Source organism: Dufourea novaeangliae, unplaced genomic scaffold (assembly GCF_001272555.1).
Source record: "Dufourea novaeangliae isolate 0120121106 unplaced genomic scaffold, ASM127255v1 scaffold165, whole genome shotgun sequence".
Taxonomy (NCBI): Eukaryota; Metazoa; Arthropoda; class Insecta; order Hymenoptera; family Halictidae; genus Dufourea; species Dufourea novaeangliae.
Window position 1 is genome coordinate 809,547 of NW_015374045.1, and position 19,871 is coordinate 829,417.

The 19,871-nt window shown below is 42.8% G+C and overlaps 2 protein-coding genes across 2 annotated transcripts; one reads left to right on the top strand and one right to left on the bottom strand.

Moving 5' to 3' along the window:
- Window positions 1-689: 689 nt before the first annotated feature.
- On the bottom strand, window positions 690-2,716 carry LOC107189588 (ATP-binding cassette sub-family F member 1-like). The gene is given in 5 exon segments (XM_015578149.1): window positions 690-1,220; window positions 1,223-1,366; window positions 1,435-2,080; window positions 2,159-2,384; window positions 2,454-2,716. Coding segments are annotated over 5 exon segments (1,785 nt in total). The 3' UTR covers window positions 690-714.
- A 345-nt stretch (window positions 2,717-3,061) lies between these two features.
- On the top strand, window positions 3,062-5,299 carry LOC107189589 (adenylate kinase 8). The gene is made up of 11 exons (XM_015578150.1): window positions 3,062-3,157; window positions 3,240-3,366; window positions 3,450-3,541; window positions 3,602-3,698; window positions 3,786-3,878; window positions 3,950-4,086; window positions 4,162-4,339; window positions 4,414-4,538; window positions 4,602-4,711; window positions 4,783-4,954; window positions 5,033-5,299. The coding sequence occupies exons 1-11, from the start codon at window positions 3,062-3,064 to the stop codon at window positions 5,297-5,299; spliced, it is 1,494 nt and encodes a 497-aa protein (XP_015433636.1).
- Window positions 5,300-19,871: the final 14,572 nt, after the last annotated feature.

Here is a 19,871-nt window from a genome sequence, read left to right on the forward strand (position 1 = left end):
AGAACCAACACTCTTTTAATTTCTCAGAAATCACTAGAATGATTTCTGATAAGAGAACTTTTCGTGTGCCTTTCGAGAAAGGTTACTGTAATCACGAACCAATATATTTATTATCCAAATGAGAATGATTTTCGAAAAAAGAATTATTTAATCAGAGTCTATTCTGTTACTCGTCTTTATTTCTTTTTCATTGAAACATGAAGTAAGTATTTATAATACAAAGTACAGTTCTATGCAAAACATAATATATATTGAAATGTACAAATATTTCTTCGCAGACCCGAACAATGGTTTTCATTAATTGAATTAAAAATATCAAAAACATGAAGAATTGAAAAGGTCTGGGTTAGGTCGTCCCAGAAAGAATCGCAACTTTACTTATGAGACATCATATTAGGAGCGACCACATACTTTTAACTTTTCAATGAAATGGCATTCAAAATTTATATACAGTAGACGGTTGACTTATTACAATTTGAAAGTATTTTAGTCTCATCAGATGTGATATTTATTTAAATTTTGAATATGTTAAAACATAGGTAAAATAACTTTTTACATTCAAAGCATTTAGATTGAATTCTAAAATTTGTAATAGACTTATAGAGAAGAAACCGATATGTAAAATTAATATACTAAAGAGTATTATATATTCATGTCCGAATGAATCAACTCTGTAAACCACTGAAGAATAACTGTCCTATAAAAGCAAAACTATTATTGCAAAACAGCTGCATTTGCAGCTATACTTGGATTATTAATAATTTCACCAAGACTCTCCAACAATTCCTTCCTATAGTCGTCGAAATCTCCATCGATTGCATTAATTTGTTGATTTTCAATTACGTACAAACAACATTCTGTGTCTCTGATTAGACGTTCGTCGTGGGAAACGATAATAACTCCGCCTTTATATCCATTGATAGCATCAGCCAGAGCATCAATAGATTCTATGTCTAAATTATTCGTCGGTTCGTCTAGAATTACAACGTCGGGTGCATTCAAACACAATTCCGCCAAAGCGACTCGCGCCTTTTGGCCTCCCGATAAATCTTTCATTTTAATCGTGTGTGCGTGTGAGCTAAGCCCGAATGTTCCTAATTGTTTCCTAGCTTTCTCGTATGGAAGATCAAACAAGCGCATCAAATATTCTGACGGTGTTTCTTCGGCGGTCAGATGTTCGCCAGAGTGTTGGTCAAATTTTCCTATCCTCTGAAAATGTTAGGTTGTATGTCCCTAGTCAATAACTTCAAGAATGTAGATTTACCAACACCATTAGGTCCTACTATAGCTATTCGGGAGTTTAAGTCTATTCCAAAATCAGCATCAATAAATAATGGTTTTTGCCCTTCATATGAAAAGGTCACATCTGAAAAAAGATTTTGTTTTAAAAGTGATTTCCATATAATGCGATGTCATGATATATTAATAACATACTGTGAATTCCTAAAATGGGTGGCTGCAACGGTGGTGGATCTGGAAAACTGAATTTGACTATATACTCTCTGGGCTTCTGTAATAATTCTGCAGGTGAATCGTCTTTTTCTTGCTTTTGCATTTTAGTTCTATTCTTTTCTTGCTTCCTAGTTAAAGCTTCTTTCTGTTTCTTTTCAGCCTGCTTTTTACTCTGACCTGAAGCTTTAAGGTCCTTAAGCCTCTTCTCTTGTTTCTCATATGCTTTTATCATTTCCTTCCTTTTTTGTTCATACATTTTCTTAAACATACTATAATTTCCTTTGTAATAAAACAATTTCTGTTGGTCCAGGTGAATTACATCTGTGCATACATTATCCAAGAAGCTCTGGTCATGAGAAACAATGAGTAATGTTTTCTTCCAAGCTTGTAGGTAATTGTCTAACCAAATAACAGCATTTAAATCTAAATGATTTGTTGGTTCATCAAGCAATAACAGAGTAGGTTCTATGAACAGTGCCCTTGCTAGAGAAACACGCATACGCCAACCACCAGAAAAATTCTTGGTTGCACGATCTTGCATAGCACGATTAAACCCTAAACCAGCAAGAATTCTTCTAGCACGTGGTTCTGCAGAATCTGCACCAATAATTTTTAGTTCCTCATAAACCTGTAAAACGTATTTTATTTTAATGTAATACACATGAATGGAATATAGACATTCCCTGTAACAAACCAAAAGTATTACCTCTTGCAATCTACTTTGAACAGAAGTGTCTCCTTGTTCTACTTGTTCTTCCAATTTTTTACATTCTGCTAATAATTCTTTACATTTTACATCTGCATTTAGCACCACTTCAACAGCAGGGGTATCATCTGCAATAACTTCTTGCTCGCAATACAAAACATCAATGGTTGGAGGAATGGCAAATGCTCTCTTTGCAATGTGACGTAACAAAGTAGTTTTACCATGACTGAAAGACAAATGACAGTTACAAAATCCTACGATACGATGGTTTCGTTAGTAATCTATAAATGCATACCCATTTGGCCCTACCAAACCGTAACGTCTGCCTTGAGCAATCATCAGACTGGCATTGGTAAACAGTTCCTTCCCTTTAGCAGCGATGCTGAAATTTTCCACCTTGATGTCGATAGCATTCTCTAACTGCTGATTATTTCGTTGCTGAGTCTGAGACTGAGAAACGGTGAAATTGGCCTCGAGTTCACTGTGGCCCTGACCACCGGTCTTGGTCAACATTTCCATCGTTTTTTCATATTCCTGCAGATATCTTTTTCGTGACATCTGAAACTATCTTTTCAGTTGACATGCTGGAACGTGCACCTGGTTCATCCGACCTCACTCAACCTCACTTTTCCATACTCTCTCGTGGCCAATGCCAGTGCCTGGCAGCGAGGAAAAGTGGCAAACACGTGGCGCCACCCAACCATAAGTATGTTTCAGTACATTTTATCATATTGCGGTCATCTATCTATATAAAATGCATATGTATCTATCTATCATATATATATGGTTATGATAATCACATAGCGTTCGTGTCATATTGAGAATTAAATAGCTGAAGTACAACAAGTCTGACAAATAAATAGGTTGAAAATACTTCTTAAATCAACGTAAAGAAACTAAAAGATGTCGGAGTTACAAGACGTAGAGAAGAGAATACATTCTGCAAATGCACGATTTGTAGCATACTTGGAAAAACATCGCATATACGAACTGTTCCATGTAAATAACCAATTTATCGTCAATATACTTTCAATGATTTCGCTCTGTGTATTTATACAGTTTATATAAACGATTTACGTAGGACATTGCAACTCAGTTAATGATTCAGAAACCAGACGACCATCTCGTATTCATAAAACAGTATCTTGAGATCGCCGCGAAGAGACTCGACGTTCCTAGGATTATTTTAATTGCACCCCCAACGTTTGGTAAAAGAAACACAAATAAGAAATGAATATACGTAGGTCTTTGGAATGAGTTCAGAATAAAACGAAACATTGCATATGCGCAGATAGAATGGCCCTGGCCAAGGTTCTTCAGGAAGAATTGAACATCTATCCGTTCACCATAAAGGAGCTTCGTAAAGCGTGTGAAAAAGATAACGTAATAGGAAAACAGCCGAATTTTCGTCAATTTTCTTGAAAATAAACTTTTCCCGCTTAGGAAACTTGTCATTGCGCGGAATCGATGGACCTTGCGTTCGCTATGAGAAAGATTCTAGAAACCGGAGCTTTGCACGCATGCGGATGGGTTCTTGTTGGTAAAGATAACGTGTAATAAGCACTTAGGAAACGATCGATGAAATAAAAATCATTTACAAATGATTCACGTCTATTTAACGGTGCAGACTTACCGAGAACAAAAACGGAAGCCCGAGTATTTCAGCGTACTGGAATAATACCGACGCACGTGATTCAGCTGATTGTTTCAAACGATGCCGGTAAGAATGTATGTACAGATGACATAAAGGATTATTACTATTTCGATGGTTAGCCCAAATCTTTTTTGTAGACAACTACGAGAATATTTATATGAATGACACGTGCTATCACGTATGCACACCGATAAACATCAAGAGAAAGATGGATGAACGTCGTTACGAAAAACAATTACGCGGACTGAAGGAAGCGTATGCGAATTTCTTAATCGTTAGTCGGTCTCCGTTAAGAATTTCTAATTAAAAAGGAAACGAAACGATGGTAACACTATTTTTTTGCTTTAAGGAAGTCGACGTCGGGATCAGAACTATCGAAGAGCTTGGAAAGGATTGCGCGAAGTTGGTGAAAATAAAGAAACATTGCGGAGGTCCATCCATTTTTCGTATCGTGCTCATCGGATCCAGAGGATCTGGATGCACCACATTGGCAAAATATTTGGCTGAGCGATTCAATATTGTCCATAGTACTCCGTTTAGTCTCTTATTAACGGTGATCTATGTCGATGGTGATGTTTAAATAGCGATCTTTTTATTTTAGTCGATTACGATTACATCACGGAACAATCGCGTTTGCAGAGGAATTCTCTCGGGGAATTGCTCGGAATATACGAACATGGTTGGGGGGAAAGACCCAAGCCTGAAATTCGGATACAAATTATTCAAGTACGATACAATTAACGGTGATGTTTAAACTCGAGACATACAGCCCAACTTTTGAATTTTTAGAAATACATATCCGGTTACGAGTGTTTGAAAAGGGGATGGGTTTTAACTGGATACCCAAAGCAAGTGGAAGATTTCAAATTGCTGGATCTCAGTCCAACTCCTCCAAACAGGTGCTCAATTGTATTTCTGTCTTCGAAGCAGTCACAGAAATATTGGTTCAATGTTCTCCGAATATTTGCAGAGTGATATTCGTGGAGACAAGTGGCGATGTCTGCAGAAGAAGGTTGCTCAATCGCCGGTACAATCTTGTCACAGGAAGCAAGCATGATTTGTCTATGAAGGATTACACCGATACAGACCACTGTCAACTAGGAATTCATCCGAGAGATTACAGGCTGATTGTCGAGCGAGATGTAATATTTTATTTGTCGAGAGCACAACCATTTCGGATCGTTGTTGATGATTTGTAATAAATAATGTATAAATGACAGTTGCAAGAGCACGAAGAGAATGTGACCGAGATGCTGCAGTACGCTGGCGAATCCGCGGTAAAAATCGATGGAAACGAGGATGAAAAGGTCGTCCGGGAAAAAGTCGAGGCCTGTTTAATGCGTCCGGCCCCGAACCAACAGTCGAGAGTGCCAAGATCTTCGGCTGAGATCGACCCAATGAACGTTGAATTCGATCCCGATGACGAGCCCGATTCCAGCGTGTTCGATAATATACGAGCACTTGAGCCTGTCTATACGTTCCTTTAAGAATGAACGTGTGCGAATATTTAAATGCACAGTAATTGGAATTTCCATGGTTTATAGAATTGGAAACTAAAATTTCAACGGTGAATTTCTTGGCGCTATGATGCTATGGAATAAACATGGGATAAAATATCGTGAAACAGGATACATCTAGAAAATTCTCACCCTTAGCGAGGGTGGAATGTTCCATTACTTTCAAAGAATCCTGTTGTCCTGGTACTTTAGGCATTCGTCTCCACAACATCATACGTTTTCACGCCGTGTGCACGGATTATTTCTCTTATATGCATATAATATTTATGGATTACGTCGAAGTTCGGGTAATCGGTTATAAATAAAATTTCATCTTTTTTAATGACAGTTTTTTCATGGGATCTACACATAACGTTAGCAAGCATTATAATTACCATTTTTTCACAAGCAGTAAACTTTGGTAATTGTTTGCAAAGTACAGAATCGATTACCGAGGCTGATTCAATTATTCAAATTTGTAAATGATTTAAAAGAAAATAGTAATCTTTCTTTTTCGGCAAACTAAATAGAGATGTGGCTGAATCAGGACCATGGATCAGGATCTTCGAAAGCTTCGTGATTCAAGATGTCTCCGGGAACCTTGTAGGTGTTCTGGAAAGGTTTTGAAAGGATTCCGTGGTATTTCTGTGGAGACCTCGGAATCCTTGGAGTCCTATACGGGCCTTGATATGGACCATTTTTTTTCTTTCCATAAATGGGTACTTTTGACAAACTGCCAAGAAAAATACTCTACTTGGGCGGAAGTTGAATCGGGTTGGATTAAAGGTATCTTTACGCCTGTGTTAATGAAGATAATTGCCTCAAACGCGAAGCATATTTCCGGATCAAGAATGTATAGTGTTTGGTAGGTTGCACGCGACCACAGGATACGCGCAGGACTTCCTCCAAGGGATGAAATCCTAACCGCCTCGCCCTCCAATTGACGGGTCTTTACCTTTCTGAAGAACCGTTTCCCGAATTTACATTCAATGCTCTCTATATCAGGAGAACACATTCGGTGAGAATCGAATAAACATTATCGACTAATTGACGCGTACAGTTTGCGGATACCGCCATTATTTCGTTAACCTCTTGAGGGATGCAGACACGTATGTGTACCTTTAGTTTCATTCATCATTCCAAAAAGTTGTAACTAAATATTTGTTAGAAAATTCTCCAACAAAAAAGGTTATTTTACCAATTGATTGTCATGAATATTTCTGAATATATTTTACTTAAATACAGCTGAAGAATAAAGGAACATTTTTTTCCAGTCTTCATAAATTCGTCCCTGAAGAGGCTAATAGCCAATTGATCGAGGTCTCGAGTTACGTATCATAACAAAGAACTATTAATTGGTGTCTTGCGACTTAGTGATTAGTGATTAGTGGCACGTTTCTCCCGGGAGAGGGGATTTCGGTATCTCCTCCACTGCTACGAGCCTGGCTGTTGAACTACGTAGCCTACACAGACCAAGGGGGCTAGGGGTGGGGTTACCTATTAATGGCGGTATCTATTTATCCCGGCTTTCCACCCGATCCACCTTTAGTCTCGCGAACTAACGCAGGTAGGCGATGGTACAAAGTATTGTTCTGCGCAGCTTGTCCCCATGACCTTCCTTAAAGTGACGGATTTTTCACAGGTTCTGCTGGGGGTACGTGGTAGGGGTTGTGTAAATGTGTACAATGGGGACAGAGCCAATGAATTCATGACAGCAGGCATCCATTCAGTCCAGTTCGCAGAAACTACGTAAACGGATCGGCAAACAAGTACCTCCTCTCGTGGAACGGATTATAGTGTTAAATTATTCAAATCGCACTGCATCATCACACATCATCACACATCTTTCCAACGATCTTGAAGGTAGTGCATATTAATTTACTAACGAGCAGTGGCAAATCGCGAGTTTATCGCGAGTACACCGCACCAGGACGAAATGGTGTAAATACCGGAAGGAGACAGGAAGTCGTAGCGTAGGAAAGTAGAACCGAACAGAGGTCGATCACTGACGATCTGTCGAAGAACAAAGAACTTTTCTCCAAAGTGTCAAGGCCAGTAGTAGTACCTAACAAACATATCACAATAACATTCGTGATTAGTTATATAGTACTTTTGATCGATTAACACCAAATTTCATTTGTATCTCAAAATTTTAATCATAAACTGACTACTCTTGATTTCCACTTTCGCGTACTTAATATTACCGTAAACGGAAATCACTTTCGGATGTGTATCATTTGCAAGCTCTGAAATTATTTCTATACAGAGAATACGATGGACAAAACTTCAAAAGACGAAATAAGCTCGGTTATTAGGATAGAAGGAAACAGGAGCTAGATAGCCAGGACATTCCGGATCCTCAATTATATCCTACTGAAACGCCTGCACCCCTATATCTCACGAGCGTCACGAGTATGTGTTGAAAAGGGGGGCGTGCACCCTATGAATACCATACACACATACCCAACACGGGGAATTTTTTTTCTAGCGGAACCAGAAATGCATTAGGCTCTCATAACACCGTGACAATTATATCGATCGAACCAGGTATACATATACATATGTACATATAATCCAACGTTGTCCACAGGTGGGGCACCTCTCGTGCAGAACGTTTCCTCTCTACCAAGCTGGGAGATCGAGCAGGAAACGTTATAAACGGAGAGCTTGTTACAAAATTTCTATCGTCATTTCAAAGTGCTAGAATTTTCGTAGTCAACTGTTAGACTATTATTAGCGACGACGGCGATTTCTGGCATGTATAGAAGCTCGTTTATTGCAGCGTTCGTATTAAGCAAGCTCCAATCACGTCTTCCCCGCCAACCGCCCGTTCACTTGTTCGACGTAGCTAAATAATAGGGTGGGCTGGATGTACGCACTGTTCGATCAATTACCACCATTACCATCCCTGTTATTTTTAACGATATCAAAAAAGTTTATCACAACAGTTATCGAGTATTAAAAAGCGTTATATACGAGTTTTGAACTAAAATAGCCTGCAATAAACGAGCTCCTACTATAGTCTGACTATCATTAAATCAGTTGAACTCCACAGGATCGCTTCAAGTTGAAGCCTTCAACCCCTATATGCTATCCTGGAAACCACATCGAGCTGTATAAATATTCGTGGGGTCCGTGAATGCCGACGACACGCGCTAGTATCTTACGGATATCGAACGCCACTAGGATACCATGCGGAGCTCTGTGCTTTCAGGACGAAACTGATCCCTGTCGAGAATCCCGAGTAGCCGCGAGCTTGCGAGCGTTAAGTATTCCGTCTATCAGGACTGCATGCCACCTGGAATTCTTGTCCCTACGTTCACGTACACGACATTTCTGCATCTTTTCCGTTTCAAGGAATCCGTTGTCCATCCGGGGGCTCGTCAACGTCCTGTCACTCGTCAACCGCGTGGCGCCAGAAGCATCCGCGGAACCAGGACCCCATAATTCAGAAACGAAATCCTCATGGGTCCAGGACATCGAGTACATACATTCAAACGTGGCCCCACGTTCCGTCGTTCCCTGTGATAACAGGATCGTAGTACCTATACGGTCGAAAGCATTGTTTCTTTCGCGGAGAGCCGCGCGTAAATTAAAGACATCAAGACTCCACGAAAGGAAATCTTCAGTGGGAGGATATTAAGGAGAATTGGAATTTCGGAACGCTAGAAATGCAAATTTTCTGCAATACGATCGATGTCGCGGAATGTCCGAGAATTGTGCAGAAAAGACGACGAAATGGACCGCGAAGGTATCGTGTCTTATGCTTGTCGAAGCTTATTATTTTTCATCGAACGCGTCACATCTTCCGTGCATCTTAATTTTGACTGCGTGTCACAGGCGATCATAAAGCTGGTTGCGTGTACCGCCGAATAAAAAAATTCCAGATATTCGGATGGATTTCCGATAACGGGACCGTTGCTGTACGTGTACACGGACGGACATGTGTGCGCGTACGTGTATACATCGCACACCCCTATGACCGCTTACAACCCCCTGTATACCTCTAGATGAAACGTTGTATCGATTCGATATTGTTCAACGGACGCGACACGTGACGCAGAATTGTCTATTTTTCTGTGCCATTTAATAGATACATCGTTTCAAAGCCTGTTCCGTGAAACAGCCCCCACTGACGGTGGACGTTTTACGAGTCGCGAAGAAACTCCGATAGGAGGTTTTCTTCGATCGATCATTTCACGGGATAGCAAACAGACGTAAGACATAATATTGAAATGATAACAGGATTTATATTCCAATTTGAGCTTCAAAGCGTGGCCACGTTTCTTCATCAGGATACCAGCCGAGAGGTAGAGGGCAGCCGGTTTCTATTATTCATCCGCCCACAATTGATCGGAACGGGTGGTCTTGCGATTGGCTCGGCTGTAGGTTCTCTTAGTTAGCTCCTTAGGTATTTCCACACGGAATGGCTTTTTACGGAGACATTGGATTGAACATTTGATCCAAGCATTCTCACTGGAACAGATATCTGTATCCTTGATACCGTTTCGGACCCAGTTTCTGATCAGAACTCAATCCCTGATCAGTTTAGTATATAAATACCACATACAATAATATTATGATAAAAGTCTTTTTCCCAAAAAATCAGAAACAAAAGCTTTTTTTATTTATCTGAATATATAATAAATAAAGACCGGGAAACTTTTTTTTACCATTTCTCCTTTACTTTCTTTACAAAAAATTTTCTAAATGACTCATTTTTTATTTTGGGTCGCTAAAGGGGAAAAAAGGGCCTTAAGTGATCAGAAACTGGGTCCATAATGGTAGGATTTCTAACAATTATTGCAACGCGCTGAAAGCTTGTGTGCTCCACGTGCACCGATACAGCTAGAAAGAGTACGTACCAACCGGAGAGCGGTATCGTTAGTCGGGAACAATGTTGGTATACATCCTTGCCTCTTAAAAACACGGCAGCCTCTGGGCGTTTAAGTCCTCAAACCGTTCTAATTGAGGTTTCTCCTCGTTACCGCGAAAGAGTTACCGGAAACAATGGCTGGAACAAGTAGATGACAATTGCGCACGTGGAGGGAAGGTGGAGGGCAAGCAGCATCATCCGGGGTAACAAAAGCGCGCGCGGCCAGCGGTCCTCTCTCGTTTTGGCTCCGTGTTTTCACATCCCTGTTCTTCGTCTTCTTACTCCTCGTTTCTGCCTATTGTTCCCTCGGCACTGAGAATACGAGCTTCAGCCTCGGATAACGAGTAACGAAGCATCCTTCCTTCCACTCGAGATATCGAGACAGCCTGAAACACCACCCCCGATACCACGCAGACTAGAAGTAACCTTGCGGGAAGATACACGACGAAGCAACGGAACTACCAACAGCTTAACTCACCGGAAAAACTTTTGCGAATTCTTACGGGCGTAGAAACGAACGATTATAGTATCCTATAGATTTCTTGTCATGTTTCACCGAACTAGAGTAAATCCTCGATAAGTGTTCGAAGGCTCCCCAACATTGACAGTGAAAGATCCCCGGGTGTAATGTTGATTTTTTAAGGAGGTTTAGTAAAGCGACAGAGATTGAGATTCTGAAACTAATAATATTTGTTTCAGACGCATATGGCCATTAGATTATGAATATATTTAATGTTCCGTGCCGAGGAGCGTAGATTTCTACCCGCGAGAAGATCTAGCCGTAGACGACACGTGACGATTTAGCAAAGAGGGAGAGGGGAGGATGCTTATAAAGATCGTGTCAACGGGATATCCGTACAATTACCGGCGAACCGTCCGTTAATTATTTTAATGATCACGGGCGAATCGATAGGCCTCGGATGTGTCTGCGACCGACGAGGTGTTCTCGCTTTACGAAACTAATTTAATTAGCACTTTAAGCAGCGCGCGGGCGCGTAAGAGCCCCGGTTCGCTGATATAAAAGGAGAGAGGGATGCGGTTGGGCGAGCTATCAGAAGAGAATCCTTTCACGTTAAACCCATTAACGGTACAATTAGCTGCACGCTGGATTATTTTTTCTTCTTTTTTTTTTTTTTTTTATAAAAAGAGAGCCGAGCCTCGTGAAAGGGCTTCTACCTAATTTCGCGGGAAAGGGTGAAAGAACGAAAGGAAAGGAAACGGGGAGGAATGTTCGTGGAGTCGCGGATGGGGGGTTTGGACTTTGCGTGGAAGAAAAGGAGTTGAAAGAAAAAAAACCGAAGAAATAACTAAGAGAAGAAACAAGTCGAAGTCGACTCCGCGGGTTTACACTCGCCTCCTCATTTTGCTCGAGTGCCCTCGCGAACGGGGAAGGGGGAGGGGGAGAAACATTTCAATTAATTACTGCGTAATTAAAATATGAAAAAGTAGTCATTACCTCGCGTTTCCGCGTCGGTTACCCGCGCGGAATTTTCTTGTTTCGCCGACCGCCGCGCCATGAGCTTCTTCCTTCTCCTTTCATTCCGCCCACGTGTAAGTATGTACAGCATGTATGTACAAGTAGTATTTTTCTTCGCGTCCCCGAGGACCCACGGACGACTTTCAAACGGGAGATATTTCCACCGTGTCTGCCGCGTTTTATTTTTCGCCGGCACAGATAAATCCGCGGAGAGGGTTTGCGCGCACTCTCGCGCTCTCTCGTCATCGCGGGCATTAATTATGCACGTGTCACGTAACCCCGAAGTGGTGTACACCAAGTAAGCAGCCTGCCGGAACCGCCGCGCGCCGTGTACATGCAGAAATAAACACTTTTTTTTCCGGGACATCCTCACGCTTGACCCGTCGCCGACGAACGTGTGTGTGTACTATCTCCTACCCGATCCCGAGGCCCCCCAGCCACCAATAGAAGTGCAGGGCTGGGAATTAACCATTAAGCAAAATAAGCACGTGCTTAAGGCTTCGAGGGAAGGGGAGGCACCACAGAAATTCTCCATTGGTGGATTCACCGTGGACCAATTTCAACAGATCTTTCTAAAAATATGTAATACGAATATATTTTTATATACGTATTCTTATTCCCTTGATAGACTCATATAAAGGAAATATTGCTTCTTCAGATTTGGTGATACAGACTCTCGATTATCGTCCCGAACTTTAGATCCTCGTAAATTCATTGTTCGCCCGAAGCACGAGCCTCGGCAACAAAAGTGGAAGAGCAAGAAAGTATGTGCTTGACAGGTTTCAGCCACCCACCCGCTGGACAATAATCGTGTAGAACAAACCAGAAGCAAAATCTCGTGCCCTTTGCGCTTTATATCATCGATAACCGTTAGTTTCCAATGTTTTTTTTATATATGTACGTACCGTAAGCAATGCATTCCAAGTGGATAATAAAAAATCGTGACCGGTATCGCGAAGGTCTACAGAATTTGAAGATTATGTCGATTACGAATTCCACGATTGGACGGACAAAATCGACGCGATTATTCGAGGAGGTTTCGAGATTCGTGTCGCAAGGTATGTAATAGCGTCAAGTCAAAGGGGGTCGAGCTCTTCTGAACACGAAAATAAGCCTTAATCCGTTGTGTTAGCCCTGCCGCGAGGAGATCGCTCGTTCCGGGAGCAGCAGCAAGGGTGGGATGGGCCGCCGCCGACGAGCCTCTCCCTCCCACCCCCGCGCGGCGCTAACTTTTCAATCTCGGTCGAATAATCCGTCGGAAAGCCCCCGCGGTTACCTCGGCAACGATCTGGCCTCTCATTGGCTGCGTCGCTCTTCTCCTACCGACTCTTTTCTCTCTCTCCTTCTCCGTCATCCACCCCATCTCTACGTTTCTCCTTGTCTCTCCCTCTACCACCTTCCGACAGCCTCCCTGCTGCCACCCTTCTATCATTCCATCACCCTCTACGGATGGGAGCCAACAACTTCGTTTATCATTTTTGGATTTACCATTACTCGAAATCGTGTGATATTCAACTGGATTCAATCGAATACTAATTAAACCGTCGACACCATCTGTTCGGCGCGAAAAGATTACGTTAAATTTCGAATAGAGGGCTTGCGGAAGACACGTTACTACCGCGTTGCATTCCTGTCAACTAAAAAATATCGATCGGAAATCGAATTATTATGTGTAATCGGAAATATCTGGGGGAAACGGACACGAACTGTGTCCTCGTGACTTACGAGTGTATTGTTCCCATCGCTATCCATCTTCCAGCCCTCGTGAGTCATTCTATTTCACTCGAACCACCTCGCTTCTGTCTGTTTTTAGCCAACCGTGTATCTTGCCTACCTTCCCACCCGATTTCACTCTACCCTCACCGTTGTAACCTGTCCGTCTCTGTCAGAAACCACCACCACCCCCCCCCCACCCTCTTTCAGCTACTCACCATCACACGTTTCCGTCGTGTTCACTCCGGGGAAACTGCAAGCCCTACTCCTCTTTCTCCCTGTCCGCGCCTACACGGTATACATACACACCTAACCTTTAGTCATCGCTTCTCCTTGCCTCCTCCCGGGGAACGGCACTCCCCCGGCGCACTTAGCCCCGTGGTTAACTTCAATGAGCGGATAACAAGCCACCCCCTCGACTTTGCCCTGTAATATTCACTCGTATAAATGGACCCGCGGCTTTGTCAAATCAACTGTCGCTTGTAAACAAGCAACCCTCTCACGGCGTCGATGCTTGCGCCGCGCGAACCTGCACCGTCTTCGTGGGTATCTTCGTGACACCCTCCTCACAGGGGTGACTTTTGGGCCCAGTCTACCGGTATCTTGCGCTCTTTACATCTTGGCGACACCCACCCTACAGGGGTGATTTTTGGGCCCAATCCAACGCTGACTTGTGCTCCTTAAATCTTCTCGACACCCACCCTACAGGGGTGACTTTGGGGCCCAATCCAGCGGTTGTCTTGCGCTCTAGGAACCCGAGACACTACACAAGGGCCGTTTATTTCGCTGAACTTGTTGGGCCCTAGAAACTGTTAAGATATCTCTTCTCGATTTAATTTGACAAAAACCTTTCATATATTCGACTATGCTCGGATAATACACATTCTCTTCCTTTTTTTCCGTTCCGTTTTCTCGTCCCGTATTCTTTGTTCAAGGTGACGATTACGAATCGATAATGAAAGTTACCTTGTCGGATTAAATTCCAAGGGTGGAAGCGCTTCAGCCTGCGGCACCGTCGAATAAATCCTTGGACTATTCAACTGATTATTCGCGGCTACTTCTCTATCTTCTGACACGCGAAATTAACGAACGATTTTAAGGGTCTTCGCCCGCGATTCACGGATTATTAATTCATAATACGTACGGATCCTCGCCGTTCCGTCAGAGAGACGGAAGATTTTTCTTCGTTTAATTCGATGATTCTTCGTTGTTCGACGGGACATCGCGGTGGTTACATCTCGGCCGCGAGAAAAATCCTCGTTTAATTCCGTAACGAGAGGAGGGAAGGTGGACCGTGTGATGTGTGCGTTCAATACGGAATCTCGTTAGAACGATAGGGGAGACGGACCTGTGGCCGTGTGCGTCGTCTCTGTCGCCCGTGTCCCGGAGCATTACCGTAACGTAAACGAGCCAATCAGCCGGCTTTGTGGCGGCAATCATCCCTTGATTACACGGCACTTAGCACGAAAACAGGGTCGCGGTGCGTGGTACTATCGGGACGATCATTTTCGTCTTTGACAAAACACGAGGGCGCGGGGAAGGTATGATCGGTTAAATCGCGTAGGAGCAAGTCTATCTCGGATAACAACTCACGCGTGTGAACCTAACCGAAACGTAATGAAATTTCTTGTCTACGAATGTAACAAGATGATTCACTCCTGTTCGAACGTTTTCATCCATCGATCAACTCGCTAGATTACCACCACCATTTATTTCCACAAATACAGTAAATCCTCGATGAGTGTCGGAAGGCTCCCCGGTACTGAACATTAAATATTTCATAAACTAATATATAATTGTCGTCTGAATTCCAAGCTCTATCACTGTGATAAACGTCATTAAAAAGTTAGCAGTTACACCTACGGATTTCTCATCGAGGATTTACTGGAGGAATCAAATGGAAAACACGTTCACAGGATTCGACTCTACGATTTTCATACGATCTGGAAGATATACGTTCGAACAAATAAACGTTCCCTCTGGCCTGAGAAGAGGAAGACTTTTGTGCTCGGTGGAATCGCTACGACGGCGGCGGCGTTCGCCATGGAAACACGCGCGTCGGAACTCGAAAGTGGCCATGGGGTAAGAGTACCTTGTACGAGGCACTGAAGAGTCCGCAGTTATAGGACGGCGAACAAACAGGGCCGCCTTTCAATCGTAATTGGAACCGCGGGAGCCTGACCAACGTCCGTGTTCAAGCACTCTTTTTCCCATAACCATCATTCTTCGAGAGTGTCTCCTCCTCCACTCCGCGCAAGAAGAAGCACAATAGGCTGTATACATATATTCAGTACGGCGGGGGCGCGGTGGTCGCCATCGAATTTCCTCGAAGCCACGAATTCAACCCCCGTGATTGTTTCTTCGCGATTCTCCGGGAATCTAAAACAATACCCCCGTAATCAAGTGTCTTCGATCATTTGAATGCATTATGAAACTGAAGATGAAAACTCTGGTTGCATATATAATTGTAACTGATGTCTTCTTTTTTATAATCATTAATGCCGAAATTAATTGTCCAGCAGTACTAGAACTGATAGACTTATACACACCAATCCTATGCGTTAGAAAGAGGCAATATTTTTTATCGCGACGACACAAATTTCGATACGGATCTCTTGACTCAATCGAATATTAAAATGCACTAGTCTATACGTTGATAACATAGATTTCTTCTCAGATGGTATATCATTATTTAAATGTAAACTATATCAATTAATTCATAGATTATCACGTCACAAGTATTTTAATCATTCATTGTATTCGGCCTTGTCCGTCAATTCTAAATAGATAAATATTTACCATCGTCGTCGGTTACGCTCTGAAAGTCGATCTAAATTCGAAAGAAAGCGCGAATCACGCCCGACGATGAATCCAGAGTCGCCGCGTAATCTCGGGCGGAAAAATGCGAGGAAATCGACGGAATTGCAATTATTTTGCTACAAGTCCTGTTCTCCAGGAGTCCACCGAGCATCTCGAAGTTATGTATCACGGAACGTCGTTAACCGTGGAACACCAACGAACGGAACAGAAGCCGAGCAAAATATACAAACCGAATGCAGGAGGCAACTGACAGTGAAAATATAAATGAATGCTCGGTATATTCAACGAGAAACGAGATCGTGTATATCCAAGGTCTTTTGCTCTGTTTAACTCGTCGACTCTTAGCAATGGACTGAACAGATACACCACCCCTCGTGTGTCTTTCATCTCTTCATTTTTATTCTCCCGTACACTTTTTCCCCTCGAGAAGAAAACATTGGACTTTACACGCTTTGCTTCGAGGAAATCAGAAAAAAATGTGAAAATCCACAACGCTTTGCAAGCAACGACGAACAAACAGAGTAATTTCGACTGGGGCAGGTGGATGGAGAATTCCATCGCCGAGAACACTTCATGGAAGAAGAATCATTCGATATCTCGAAATATCGGCCGGGTGAATTGTTAGTCGCGGTAAACAGAATCGTTCTTTTCGATCGCACCTCTTTCACCCCCACCGATGAAAAACGAATAGAATTTCCCCACGCCCCACCCCTCAACCCCCACGTTTTCACGAATACACGGGCACAGGACGATGCTGCTCCGCGCACGGAATACATTCAGTTCGACAGTTATATTCACACGCGTGGTCGCACCTCAATGGATTTTGCTTTTGCCGCGATTGTTAACGGATTTCGAAGCCCTCGGTGGCATCCGCGGTTTGTGATCCGTCCACCACTCACCACCACCCCCTCCCGCTCCACCAACCACCCCCGTCTGTCACTCAGTGTTCTAAATCGCTCCACCGTGATATCCTCTTCACTGTTTTTTTTTCATCCGTATTTACCAATTCGTCTCGACTCGATCGACGACCGCGACTCTATTATCGATAATCATTCAGACTCGAGAACGGTTCGGGGGAGCCCCCGTGTGCTCGATCCCGCTGGTTCTTTTTCTTCCTCTAACCGGGGAAAAAACACCAATAATTTTCTCCAAATAATCACGGTATTTCGTTAGTTCCCGCGGAAACCTGGCACGGGAAACAATGGAGGCGCGACTGCTGTAATAAGAATGGCTCTGAACGGAAACGTAAGAAACTTTGGAGGCTTTTATATTCATATATTCAGGGTGAGTCAATAAGAACTACTATCTAAAATAATTCCTTGCCTATGGCTGCATCAAAGAACATTTTAATGAAATATGTAACATTTTAAGGGACGCATCGGATAGATAGAATTTCATTTTTTATATTTTATTTCCTTTCAAATATCAAGGTGACCTTGAATTTTTTTCAAGGTCAATGCATCTTTATTTTAATACCACGTTTTTGTTCATAAAAGGACAAATTCATCGACCTGTAGCATGATGGTATTAGAAAAGAGATACATTTAAAATAAACCTGGGGTATATTTACACCCCTGTGCACAGGGAGAAGGTTAAATAAATATTAAAACTGTTCAATTAATAGTTTCGTAGTTGAAATTACTGACTCGTATCACTGGTCCGTTTCGTAAATACATATGTAGCCATAACAAGGGGCAGATTGCAGGGGATTAGTGTCCTCGGCCGTTGGTAGATGGCGCGTGTCACAAACTCAAAATGAATTTTTCTCGCAAGAGCTCACACGTCATACTATTACTATATAAGCGTCGTCGTTAGAGATTCTAATGTACTTGCTTCGGCAGTACATATACTAAAATTGGAACGATACAGAGAAGATTAGCATGGCCCCTGCGCAAGGATGACACGCAAAATCGTGAAGCGTTCCACATTTTTTGCCTTGTTATGTGTAAAATTCCCTTTATCCATTTTATTAAATATCGTATATTTAATTTATCCAACTGTAGATTTAAATTACTGTTTTTTTTCTTTCATTACTCGTAACAAGTTATGCGATGTACTGTATATTTCATGCGTCCTCAAATATCACATGATGTTGATTGAGGACGCATACGTTATTGCATACCGTGTCAAGAGTAATGAAAAAAAGAAACAGTAATTCATCTATACAGAGCAATTACGCGTTATTTGTTTAGTCGATCTTGATAGGCGAAGGGAGAGAGTAATTGACTGTGTTTCGGTAGCTAATCCACGATCATTCACCCTCCTACTTATCCTGGAAGGAGTGAAAAGGTCCACCCCAAACCGAATCCTATTTGCGTCCGTCACATCGGTGGGTGACTGTATCGGGATGAACTTTCGGTGTCCCACGAGGGGGCCAAATATCACAAATTACCGATAACAATCGGATAGCCGAGGGGTGGGGGAGGATGATTTCGCAGGCAATTCATGGGCGATTCGACCAGCCTAATTTCCATTGATTAGACGGGGCTCTGAGCGAATCGTCGACAGATGCGATCAGCTGTTCGTTGAATTCTTTTCGAGAGATTATTCCTCTTACAAGAGGATTGAAAATTCTTATCCTAAATTGGGTTCAGCGTGAAAACGAAAAGAGAATTGAAACGTCAACGGTCGTGTGCCGCTTGGAAAAATTCTTTTCTCGTTCGTCGTCCAAGTCATGATATACCCTGATCCAAAATTCATCCAGTTCAGACGATACGGTTTTTAATAAGCATACCGACGCGCGACAGTTGGATTTTCGTTGAAGATACCGAATAAGACGAACTGCTTTATTAACAATTCCATAAAATTACCAGAATCGGTAAAAAAACAAACCCGTCCCGTCTGAACCGACTGTTATCGGTTCTCCGAAGCGTCTTTGTTTTCGCAGCCTCGACGCCGCTCAATTTATATCCCTTCTTGTCCTTCATGCATTTATTCCGCCATTTGCGCGGCTCCGAGGCCCTTTTCCAGCGCGCACGAACAAGAAGACGCGCTCGGGCCGCTTTGCTGCCCCCTTGAATTAATCCCCTGCATACGTTAATCCTAATGAATTCACAAACGCGCGCGCCGTCGTGTCCGATTCGAGGGGGGGGGGGAGGGGTGTACGCCGACGAGGGGTTCTCCGCTTTATACAGGTGCCAGAACCACGCAAACTCGAGGCCTCGACGGAACCGAGCCATTAAAATACCGATCCACATAGCAACCCCACCGATGCACACGGACGCGATGCTTCTTGTTCCCTTCTGTTCGCGCTACGAAGCCCGGAGAGATTCGCGGGATTTTATGCGACGCCACGCGACGTCCTCGCGTTTGCCGAAAAAACACACGAGGGAACTAACAACCCCCTTTACACGCTCTCTTCTTTCATCGATCGTTTTCAGCTTTTGTTTTTATTGTCCCGTGGTCGTCCGAAAACAACGGGGATCCACGGGCGACCATCACACGGTTACCTCTTGAACCCCCCTGTTTCTTCGTTAAATCGACGTACCCTTAGCGAACCCAGTTCCTGATCACTTAAAAGTAACGTGTCGTCGGTTTTTTAACGGACAAGCAGACAAATTAACTAAATCCAAAAGAATTGTTTTGTTATTCGAATAAACATACGTTGTACCTTTAATTTTGCAATAACCCTGGCAAAAAAAAAAACGCGATTAAGGCGGCGCGAAAAAGAAGAGCGA